This window comes from Helianthus annuus, chromosome 11 (assembly GCF_002127325.2).
Source record: "Helianthus annuus cultivar XRQ/B chromosome 11, HanXRQr2.0-SUNRISE, whole genome shotgun sequence".
NCBI classification, from domain to species: Eukaryota; Viridiplantae; Streptophyta; class Magnoliopsida; order Asterales; family Asteraceae; genus Helianthus; species Helianthus annuus.
This window is the reverse complement of record NC_035443.2, coordinates 69,778,373-69,791,079: the sequence shown is the minus strand read 5'-3', so window position 1 is coordinate 69,791,079 and position 12,707 is coordinate 69,778,373. Positions and strand designations below refer to the sequence as shown.

At 33.6% G+C, this 12,707-nt stretch overlaps 2 protein-coding genes across 2 annotated transcripts; both read right to left on the bottom strand.

The window, feature by feature from the left end:
- Positions 1-4,878: 4,878 nt before the first annotated feature.
- Positions 4,879-5,901, bottom strand: LOC110890503 (root allergen protein). Its single transcript, XM_022138121.2, has 2 exons — positions 5,660-5,901; positions 4,879-5,267 (listed from the first exon to the last, which is right to left on the bottom strand). Exons 1-2 carry the CDS (start codon positions 5,838-5,840, stop codon positions 4,981-4,983), a joined length of 468 nt encoding a protein of 155 aa, XP_021993813.1. The 5' UTR covers positions 5,841-5,901; the 3' UTR covers positions 4,879-4,980.
- A 1,366-nt stretch (positions 5,902-7,267) lies between these two features.
- Positions 7,268-8,300, bottom strand: LOC110890502 (root allergen protein). The gene is made up of 2 exons (XM_022138120.2): positions 8,062-8,300; positions 7,268-7,669 (listed from the first exon to the last, which is right to left on the bottom strand). The coding sequence occupies exons 1-2, from the start codon at positions 8,240-8,242 to the stop codon at positions 7,383-7,385; spliced, it is 468 nt and encodes a 155-aa protein (XP_021993812.1). The 5' UTR covers positions 8,243-8,300; the 3' UTR covers positions 7,268-7,382.
- Positions 8,301-12,707: the final 4,407 nt, after the last annotated feature.

Genomic DNA, 12,707 nt, shown 5'->3' with positions numbered 1-12,707 from the left:
GTTTGCATTATACACACATTAATGTGCCTCAAGCACATATGGCAGTAAAGGAAAATTCTTGTGATCCTGAGACATTTAACTTATGGCATGACAGACTAGGCCATCCAGGATCTACAATGATGAAAAGAATTATTGAAAACACACATGGTCATCCATTGAAATATCAAAAGATCCCCCAATCAGATAAAATGCCTCTATGTACCTCTTGTTCACTTGGAAAACTAATTACAAGGCCTTCATCCTTAAAAGTTGACAAGGAATTACCAATGTTTCTTGAAAGAATTCAAGGTGATATATGTGGACCAATTCATCCACCATGTGGACCGTTTAGATATTTCATGGTCTTGATAGACGCATCCAGCAGATGGTCTCATGTCTCTTTATTATCAACTCGCAATATTGCCTTTGCAAAATTTCTTGCTCAAATTATCAAACTACGAGCACATTTCCCTGATTACACTGTTAAAAGGGTGAGACTTGATAATGCTGGTGAATTCACATCACATGCTTTTAATGATTATTGCATGTCTGTGGGAATTGTTGTCGAACACCCTGTTGCTCATGTACACACACAAAATGGCTTAGCTGAATCATTGATCAAACGTTTACAGCTAATCGCTAGACCATTAATAATGAGAACAAAACTTCCTGTGTCAGTTTGGGGTCATGCAATTTTACATGCTGGATCACTGATTCGTGTGAGACCAAGTGCAAATCATAAGTACTCTCCATTACAACTCATTTCTGGCAATGAGCCAGACATTTCCCACCTTAAAATTTTTGGGTGTGCAGTTTATGTTCCAATTGCACCACCACAACGCACAAAAATGGGACCTCAAAGAAGGTTGGGAATATATGTTGGATATGAAACAGCCTCCATCATACGATATCTTGAACCTTTAATAGGTGACGTATTTAAAGCCCGTTTTGATGACTGCCATTTTAACGAGGCAATGTTCCCAGCATTAGGGGGAGAAAATAAAAAACCAGAAAATGATGTCTCATGGTGTGTGCCTTCATTGTCTCATCTTGATCCAAGAACAAAACAATGTGAGACAGAGGTTCAAAAGATAATACACTTGCAAAACATTGCAAATCAATTGCCTGATGCTTTTACTGATACAAATAGAGTTACTAAATCTCATATACCAGCTGCTAATGCTCCAGCTCGAGTTGAGATCCCAAGTAAGGCAATAGATAATAAGATAGCTCATGAATCTCAAAAACGTTTAAAACGTGGAAGGCCAATCGGTTCAAAGGATAAGAATCCACGAAAAAGAAAAGCACTTGTAAAAGAAATTGACCACAAAGAGAATGATCTTGATAAAACAGTAAATACCGAAACCTCTCATGAGAAAGATGTTGATGATACTAACAAAGAGATATCAATCAACTATGGTCATACACATATCATATGGAACCGATATGAAATGGAAAATATTGATGAAATATTTTCTTATTCTATAGCAAGTGACATCATGGGTGGAGATGATGATCCTGAGCCAAAATCTGTCAATGATTGTCAAAATAGACATGACTGGGATAAATGGAAAGGCGCTATGCAAGCTGAATTAGATTCACTTAACAAACGAAAGGTTTTTGGGTCTATTGTTGTTACACCTAAGGCTGTAAAGCCTGTAGGGTATAAATGGGTTTTCGTACCAAAACGAAATGAGAAAAACGAGGTTACAAGATATAAAGCAAGACTTGTAGCTCAAGGTTTTTCACAAAGGCCAGGGATTGACTATGAAGAAACATATTCTCCCGTTATGGATGCAATAACCTTTAGATACTTAATCAGCTTAGCAGTTTCTAAAAAGTTAGAAATGCGTCTTATGGATGTTGTTACAGCTTACTTGTATGGATCACTTGATAGTGACATCTATATGAAAGTTCCTAAGGGATTTAAACTTCCTGAAGCGTTAAATTCAAAACCCAAAGAAATGTATTCGATCAGATTACAAAGATCTTTATATGGGTTGAAACAATCTGGAAGGATGTGGTACAATCGTTTGAGCGACTATTTGACAAGTAAAGGTTATACAAATAATCTTATCTGTCCATGTGTCTTTATTAAGAAGACAACATCAGGATATGTGATCATAGCTGTATATGTTGATGACCTAAATATAATTGGGACGCAAAAAGAAATTTTTGAAGCAATTATTCTTTTAAAGGAAGAATTTGAAATGAAAGACCTTGGAAACACCAAATATTGTCTTGGTTTACAAATTGAACATATGAGCAATGGCATACTTGTGCATCAAACGAATTATACTGAAAAGCTGTTGAAACGTTTCAACATGGACAAGGCAAATCCTTTAAGCACTCCAATGGTCGTTAGGTCACTTAATGTCGAAAATGATCCATTTCGTCCTTGTGAGGACAACGAAGAAGTTCTCGGTCCAGAAGTACCATACCTCAGTGCAATTGGAGCACTTATGTATCTTACGAATTGTACGAGACCTGACATTTCTTTTGCAGTGAACTTGTTGGCAAGATTTAGTTCAGCTCCTACTAAAAGGCACTGGAATGGGATTAAACATATTTTTCGATATCTTCGAGGCACTGTTGATTTAGGCTTGTTTTATCCTAACGATTCAAAAGAAGGGTTAGTTGGTTATGCAGATGCAGGTTATTTATCTGATCCTCATAAAGCAAAATCTCAAACTGGATATGTATTTATGAACGGAGGAACTGCGATTTCATGGCGTTCTCAGAAACAAACACTTGTCGCAACATCCTCAAATCATGCTGAAGTCATTGCACTACATGAAGCTTCAAGAGAATGTGTATGGCTAAGATCTATGTCACAACACATAGTGACTTCTTGTGGGCTAGAGAAAGATCGAAGTCCAACTCCTATCCATGAAGATAATGCTGCTTGTGTCTCTCAGATGAAAGAAGGGTATATCAAAAGTGACAGAACAAAACATATACCACCAAGATTCTTTGCATATACTCGAGACCTTATTAAAGACAATCAGGTCGAGATGAGATATGTCCAATCCAGTAATAATTCAGCCGATCTTTTCACAAAAGCACTACCTACAACAACTTTCAGGAAACATGTTCATGACATTGGCATGCGTCATGTACGGAGAATGTGATTCCTTACAAATTGCAAACTTGAGGGGGAGCTATAGACTGCACTCTTTTTCCCTTAGCTAAGTTTTTTCCCACTGGGTTTTTCTTTAGCAAGGTTTTTAATGAGGCAGTACATAAAGACTCCGAAGTTTGCAAAGTGTCATCCAAGGGGGAGTGTTATAATATTACAAAATGATTTACCATGAAGATCAAGTTCTACCTCTACATTTACCAAGCAAGTGGATGAACTCTTTGTCAAACTTATGGATAGCCTTATCTACCAAATAGTTAATCTTGTCTACCAAATAGTTAACATTGACTACCAAATAGTTAATCTTTTTGTAGTATAAATACTAGCTCAAGATAGAAGAAAAAATATGCACCTCATGTATACACTTTTATAAGTTATACAACTCTCTTCTTCTTTCTCTTATAACATTTCTAAAAATTCTTAAAGTTTTAGCACTAATCTTGTGTTAATCCTTGTTATATTATAACACACATTTATATTTTGGCATTCCATTGTTGACCCATTACACCTAAGTGTTAGTTCTATCCCCCTTTTCCCAACACGCACATTAAACATAACACAAATAATGTTTCGAACTATGATGAAAATTTGTACAAAATAATTTAAGAATGTAAATTTTCTTATCTATTAACATTGTTTTTTAGTTAACTTTATTAGTTAGTTAACGTAATCCAACTAGGCCCTCAAGAAACCTGCAAGTCTAGTTGATAGACATATAAAGATTGAAAATTGGTGGCAACCGTAAAATTAAATATGGATCTACTCGTGGAATGACATTGTTTGAAACATAGAATCAACTATCATTCTGATGATTTTCCCAAAACAACCCATAAGATCAACTTCTTGACTCCAATCTACATCAAGCCGAGTCAACCCAATACGTCTAGACTGTCAATATTCGAGAAATGTTTATTGTATATTATAGTCATCAAAATAACCTTGCCAAAGAGTATTCATTTTTGTAACAATGTGGCCGAGATTTTAATTTTCAATTTTTCCTTTCATTTTTTACGACATTTTTGCAACCTTTACGACCTAGTTTAACTTTTATTTTAAAATTAATTTTGTGACAGCTTTGCGACAACCCTTAGACGGCTACCAATTTGCTACCAGACCTGGTGGGCATTGAATTGCGACCCTTTTGCAATTGGATCTCCGTCGGTCAGTAATTTTGCGATAATTTTATTTGTTCGCAAATACTTATTTTTCTAGTATTGTTACATATAATTCCATTGTATATGTGATTTCTTCGGTTTTCTAAACAGAACAAAAGATGAAAAAGAAATACTGGCTGAACTTAATTGATTACGATTGATAAAATAATTTTCTAAAACTATTTTTTTAAATATGGCTTCAAGTAAAATAGAGTGAGAATTGTTAGGAATACATTTGTATATTTACATAAATTTCGAACAACCAAATTATTTTTCAAAGGAGACAAAAAATCGTGGCTCACATTTATTTCATTTTTAATCTTGTTACGTTATTCTAGATTAAAAACTCATAAATAAACATAATATTTGAAGCAAACTTGAGCGCCGTATTTATTTATTTGTTAACAACTTTCAAAAACCAATTGCTAGCAAGAATCTTCTACTTACTTTAATCTAGAAACTCATTCCTAACCTTACATTTGTTTCTCTGTTAGTAGTGCAATACCGGTCAAGAGAGAGGGTCTCATTATAACTTTCAAGAATTATAATCCTTGTATGTAACCACTCGAATCATAGAACGATACAAAGTAGTCTAAGATGCGAACATGGATCAAACATATAATATATCATTGTTTATTATTACATCAAATGATAACATAGTAGAATGATGATATAGTCAAACACATTCCCATTATTTAGATAGAAAATCTAGTAAATTTCAGGATGATCAATAGCATATGACTCCAGCGCCTTGAAAGTGTCCGTCATGGATTCTTTGCTAAGATTAATAAAATCGTCAGTTATCTTAGCATCACCTTTACACTTAATCAAGTATGTATGTTTATATACAGATCCTCCATTAGCTGAAGATATACACTTAATATGATGGGTTGCTGTGTCCATTATATCACTCGATGCATCACCATCAAACAAGGTGTAGCTAACTGAAAGGTTGCTTGTGTCAATAGCATCTATCTTTTGTTTCCATGTTGTACCTATGATAGTATTTCGAAAAACCATTTACGAAAAGACATGAAAGTGGATCGGTTGAATTCAATAATAAAACAACTATTTATGGTGGGTTCCAATACAAAAAATATTTAGTGTGCAAAGTGTACAAAGAGAAAAAAAAAGGATGAAGTGGCATTATGGTAAATATGATAAATACAATATTCAACAAATAATTACTTTACAACAAAATTTAAATAGAGTAATTAAATTACATTACTTGTAAACTATAGCATAATTGTTATTGCTCTTCTACTATCTTGTTTTAGAGTAATTACGAAAATGTGGGCTTTTCATTTATTTCATAAAGTTTGCATGCTAAAACTTATTTGTATTTGATGCAAACACTATACATGTACTTAATTGTGCGATCGCTTACCATTACCGAAAGTAACGCTCTTGATGCTTCCAACGCCACCATCACCTTGCATAAGGGCGATGGATTTGTATGTTTGAGGAATTACTTTAGGTGCAATGGTGTCAAAGTCAGAAAGCATCTTGAAAAGTTTAGAAGCTGAAAGGGAAGAAGTGATCTCAACCTCCATGGAAGCAACATCCATTATGTATGAGTTATTTTAGGAATGAAGATTTGTTAGATGAATGATGATGAAATATGTCCCAACACAAAGGTATTTATAGGGTAGAAGGGTAGGAATTTTAAGGGCATTTAGATGCTAATATATAACACAAAGTCAAGAATACACACATTTATATTTTGGCATTCCATTGTTGACCCATTACACCTAAGTGTTAGTTCTATCCCCCTTTTCCGAACACACACATTAAACATAAAACAAATAATGTTTCGAACTATGATGAAAATTTGTACAAAATAATTTAAGAATGTAAATTTTCTTATCTATTAACATTGTTTTTTAGTTAACTTAATTAGTTAGTTAACGTAATCCAACTAGGTCCTCAAGAAACCTGCAAGTCTAGTTGATAGACATATAAAGATTGAAAATTGGTGGAAACCGTAAAATTAAATATGGATATACTCGTGGAATGACATTGTTTGAAACATAGAATCAACTATCATTCTGATGATTTTCCCAAAACAACCCATAAGATCAACTTCTTGACTCCAATCTACATCAAGCCGATTCAACCCAATACGTCTAGACTGTCAATATTTGAGAAATGTTTATTGTATATTATAGTCATCAAAATAACCTTGCCAAAGAGTATTCATTTTTTTGACCAATGTGACCGAGATTTTAATTTTCAAGTTTTCCTTTCATTTTTTGCGACATTTTTGCAACCTTTACGACCTAGTTTAACTTTTATTTTAAAATTAATTTTGTGACAGCTTTGCGACAACCCTTAGACGGTTACCAATTTGCTACCAGACCTGGTGGGCATTGAATTGCGACCCTTTTGCAATTGGATCTCCGTCGGTCAGTAATTTTGCGATAATTTTATTTGTTCGCAAATACTTATTTTTCTAGTATTGTTACATATAATTCCATTGTATATGTGATTTCTTCCGTTTTCTAAACAGAACAAAAGATGAAAAAGAAATACCGGCTGAACTTAATTGATTAAGATTGATAAAATAATTTTCTAAAACTATTTTTTTAAATATGGCTTCAAGTAAAATAGAGTGAGAATTGTTAGGAATACATTTGTATATTTACATAAATTTCGAACAACCAAATTATTTTTCAAAGGAGACAAAAAATCGTGGCTCACATTTATTTCATTTTAATCTTGTTACGTTATTCTAGACTAAAAACTCATAACTAAACATAATATTTGAAGCAAACTTGAGCGCCCGTATTTATTTATTTGTTAACAACTTTCAAAAACCAATAGCTAGCAAGAATCTTCTACTTACTTTAATCTAGAAACTCATTCCTAACCTTACATTTGTTTCTCTGTTAGTAGTGCAATACCGGTCAAGAGAGAGGGTCTCATTATAACTGTCAAGAATTATAATCCTTTTATGTAACCACTCGAATCATAGATAGAACGATACAAAGTAGTCTAAGATGCGAACATGGATCAAACATATAATATATCATTGTTTATTATTACATCAAACGATAACATAGTAGAATGATGATATAGTCAAACACATTCCCATTATTTAGATAGAAAATCTAGTAAATTTCAGGATGATCAATAGCATATGACTCCAGCGCCTTGAAAGTGTCCGTCATGGATTCTTTGCTAAGATTAATAAAATCGTCAGTTATCTTAGCATCACCTTTACACTTAATCAAGCACGTATGTTTATATACAGATCCTCCATTAGCTGAAGATATACACTTAATATGATGGGTTGCTGTGTCCATTATATCACTCGATGCATCACCATCAAACAAGGTGTAGCTAACTGAAAGGTTGCTTGTGTCAATAGCATCTATCTTCTGTTTCCATGTTGTACCTATGATAGTATTTCGAAAAACCATTTACGAAAAGATATGAAAGTGGATCGGTTGAATTCAATAATAAAACAACTATTTATGGTGGGTTCCAATACAAATAATATTTAGTGTGCAAAGTGTACAAAGAGAAGAAAAAAGGATGAAGTGGCATAATGGTAAATATGATAAATACAATATTCAACAAATAATTACTTTACAACAAAATTTAAATAGAGTAATTAAATTACGTTACTTGTAAACTATAGCATAATTGTTATTACTCTTCTATTATCTTGTTTTAGAGTAATTACGAAAATGTGGGCTTTTCATTTATTTCATAAAGTTTGCATGCTGAAACTTATTTGTATTTGATGCAAACACTATACATGTACTTAATTGTGCGATCGCTTACCATTACCGAAAGTAACGCTCTTGATGCTTCCAACGCCACCATCACCTTGCATAAGGGCGATGGATTTGTATGTTTGAGGAATTACTTTAGGTGCAATGGTGTCAAAGTCAGAAAGCATCTTGAAAAGTTTAGAAGCTGAAAGGGAAGAAGTGATCTCAACCTCCATGGAAGCAACATCCATTATGTATGAGTTATTTTAGGAATGAAGATTTGTTAGATGAATGATGATGAAATATGTGCCAACACAATGGTATTTATAGGGTAGAAGGGTAGGAATTTTAAGGGCATTTAGATGCTAATATATAACACAAAGTCAAGAATACACACATTTATATTTTGGCATTCCATTGTTGACCCATTACACCTAAGTGTTAGTTCTATCCCCCTTTTCCCAACACACACATTAAACATCACACAAATAATGTTTCGAGCTATGATGAAAATTTGTACAAAATAATTTAAGAGTGTAAATTTTCTTATATATTAACATTGTTTTTTAGTTAACTTAATTAGTTAGTTAACGTAATCCAACTAGGCCCTCAAGAAACCTGCAAGTCTAGTGATAGACATATAAAGATTGAAAATTGGTGGCAACCGTAAAATTAAATATGGATCTACTCGTGGAATGACATTGTTTGAAACATAGAATCAACTATCATTCTCATGATTTTCCCAAAACAACCCATAAGATCAACTTCTTGACTCCAATCTACATCAAGCCGATTCAACCCAATACGTCTAGACTGTCAATATTCGAGAAATGTTTATTGTATATTATAGTCATCAAAATAACCTTGCCAAAGAGTATTCATTTTTGTGACCAATGTGACCGAGATTTTAGTTTTCAATTTTTCTTTTCATTTTTTGTGACATTTTTGCAACCTTTACGACCTAGTTTAACTTTTATTTTAAAATTAATTTTGTGACAGCTTTGCGACAACCCTTAGACGGTTACCAATTTGCTACCAGACCTGGTGGGCATTGAATTGCGACCCTTTTGCAATTGGATCTCCGTCGATCAGTAATTTTGCGATAATTTTATTTGTTCGCAAATACTTATTTTTCTAGTATTGTTACATATAATTCCATTGTATATGTGATTTCTTCCGTTTTCTAAACAGAACAAAAGATGAAAAAGAAATACTGGCTGAACTTAATTGATTTAGGTTGATAAAATAATTTTTTAAAACTATTTTTTTTTAAATATGGCTTCAAGTAAAATAGAGTGAGAATTGTTAGGAATACATTTGTATATTTACATAAATTTGGAACAACCAAATTATTTATCAAAGGAGACAAAAAATCGTGGCTCACATTTATTTCATTTTTAATCAGGTTAGGTCATTCTAGATTAGAAACTCATAAATAAACATAATATCTGAAGCAAACTTGAGCGCCCGTATTTATTTATTTGTTAACAACTTTCAAAAACCGATAGCTAGCAAGAATCTTTGTTAGACCCCAAAATCCGGGTGCCTCACAGTTAGGACATCATTGCATAAATAATCCAAAAACTTGAAAATTTTAATTATTATTTCCTTCATTTGAAAAAAAAAACTACGCAGTGGAAAACTTTGAAGTCAAATTACCAAAACATGGGAAACTTCCAAACTAAAAATACAAAATTTAATGTTAAAAAAATTATTAAAGCGGCGTCTTCAACTAGAAATGCCAATGTCAATGCCGGGTAGCTTCGTGCAACATCCAAGGGGTCTTGCGCTCATATGTCTAACCTGAAATCAAACTAACGTGCATGCAAAAGTCAGCTACGCAGAGTGAGTTCAAGTTTATAATTTAACAAATAAAAACTTGTAAAACATCTTCATCATCGAATTAAATAAATATATTTATTTTATCCTCAAAATTTAAAATTCATCTTTTGATGAGTCAAGCACACAACACAAATCTCCTCACCTTAAATCCCGAACACAAAGTAGGGGATAAAGGAATTTTTCTTCTCAGCTTGCCCCAAGGGCAGATATATAAACTGCTAGGGGACTTCCTCTTGCCCCAAGGACAGATAAACTGTTAGGGGACTTCCTCTTGCCCCAAGGACAGATAAACTGTTAGGGGACTTCCTCTGTTCGACCTAGTTGTGGCATGACCCAACACATTACACGCAAGCACATAAAAGGGCAAGCAAATAATCCTCATGTATAGTTGGTATGTAAGTACAAATAAACTATACAACTTCATAAATAAAAAAAATATTCATCTAAGTAATACATCTAACATGTGTGTTAGCCCTAAACTTTGAAAAAGTTTAAAGAGGGCATCATCAGCTCACACATAAATACATACGTTTATGTGTGTGTATGTATGTATATATAAAGATATAGATATAGATATATAGATATGCTTAAATCATCATATGTCTTTGGTATATATCTTCCCTTCATAGACTCGAGTACATAAATATATATACGTATATATATACATAAATATACGTATATATAAGTATAATCAATGCTCGTCTTCACACAAATAGGTATATAGAAATATATAAACCTACTTATTTTTCATTCTTAAAAACCATACAAGTATGCATGAATTTCATACGTACGTAACAAGCTTCACAACTTCCTTCATAAAAATAATCATACGAGTTTAGCATGCACATTAGCCCAAAATATTTAAAAACATTTAAAAGAGTGGGCTCAAGAACTCACCAATTGCAAAAGTTCCGGTCCACATACTACGTCCCGAACCGCATCCTCAAGCGAAACTTGTAACCGAATAACTCGTGGTTATGTGTCATTCGAATAAATAATGTATAACCCGACTCATGCCTCAATGTGATCGAATCACCCCGGGCTCATCCGAACCTGTGAACTCGCGCCCGGTTCCGATACGCATACCAAACAACCTCCCCGTACATGAACCCATGCATATCTTCAATTACATGTAACTCACTCAACACAAACCTCCATAGTTGCCTTTATTTTCATTATCATCACTAAATTATAAAATTATCATCCTTATCCAATCATTAAATCATCATTGTTTGAAATTATTACATAATAATATCTTAATACTCTAAACCCCATGACAACCTTACTTTGCATGCATCCTCAACGTCATTCATTCTGTACACCAAACTTCATTTATTTTCCACCATGCAGGCTAGAATCCAACTACAACATCATGGTCACTTTCATGAAACATGTTGGTGCAGTTGTCTGTCGACTACATCTTAGTTCGAGTCTTAGGCTAGGGCTGATTGTATAGTGATCGGAAAACGAGAAATCATGTATTATATAGGTTCGCTTATAGGTCATATCATAGAGGTTCGCTTATGTGACAATATAGGGAGGTTCGCTCATACTGCACTATATAGGTTCGCTTATTTGTCAAGCCATATAAGAGAACCCAGATATCTATATATAGTGGAGTCGTATGAGCGGATCAGGGAGTTAGAGTGTGTGTTTTGAAGGTGTAACGGCGAAGCCTTGCCTGTTTGTCTCCGGATCTTGTATATTTGTTAGATAATCAACAAAAAGAGACGTTAAGTAGTGAAATCAAGCTTTACGAAGACTGAATCAATGAATTCCGCCTCTGATTCTGTCTAAGCGCTCTTCTGATCGACTCTTCAGGTCGTCAAACGTTCCTACAAGTGGTATCAAAGCTCAGGAGGAAGATTTCTTACCGTTTAGCTCGATTTTCGCTCAAAATTCTGATTTCTACACCTTCTTTCATTAGTTCAGGGAGTTTTACCAGACAAAATTGAACCAAAATTTCACCGATTGTGTATTATTGAACATTGATAAATCCTGGAAAGTTTTGGACCAAATTACGGACTAAAAATGGGTCAAAATTGCTTCGACCTGAGGTTCGCTTATTCGAACAAGGAATAGGTTCGCTTATTTGGACACTTTGTAGTAGATTCGCTCCAAATTTGCACCTTGGTTCGCTCGAAAGTACACTTTTCTGGTTCGCTTTTAGGGTGGATAACAGTTCGCTTTTAAGGACATATTTTGATATAGGTTCGCTCCTAAGACATTCTAGTTCGCTTTTAGGAACATTCTGGTTCGCTTTTCTGTCATTCTTGGTGGTTTGCTTTTGTGTTCAATAAAGATCTGTCGGGATTATTTTGAAAAATGACGATGGTATTTGATGAACAAGAAAATTATTATTTTGAGAGATTTAATGATTGGCATCGAGGATTTATAGATGAGAGTTATAGAACAGTGAGCAAGGATGGATGGGCAAAAAGGTTTAAATATTTTGTATGTTTGAAAGATGAAGCTTTGGAAGAGTCAGAAAACCGATATGGAGTCTTACTTGAATACTTAAAAAAACATGAGATATTTCTATCAGATGGTGAAAAGATAGAAAAGTTTGCAGATGCATTACCTGTTGAATGGAGTGAATGTTTGGAAAATTTAAGGAAGGATTCCAATTTTTCAAAATTACATCTAAACAAATTCATCAGCAAACTTAAAACTCATGAAGTTGAAAGTAGAAAGAAAAGAAAAGATATGATTAAAGTGTTGGAAAATCATGTGTTGGGTTTGGGTTTAGATGTGATTGAGGAGATGATCAAAAGGATAGTTGAATGTGTTAGAGCAAAATATGTGATGAAATACGATTTTAAGAGAGGTTGTTATATAGATGTAAATGAAAATCCTCTTGATTTCGTTAAAATA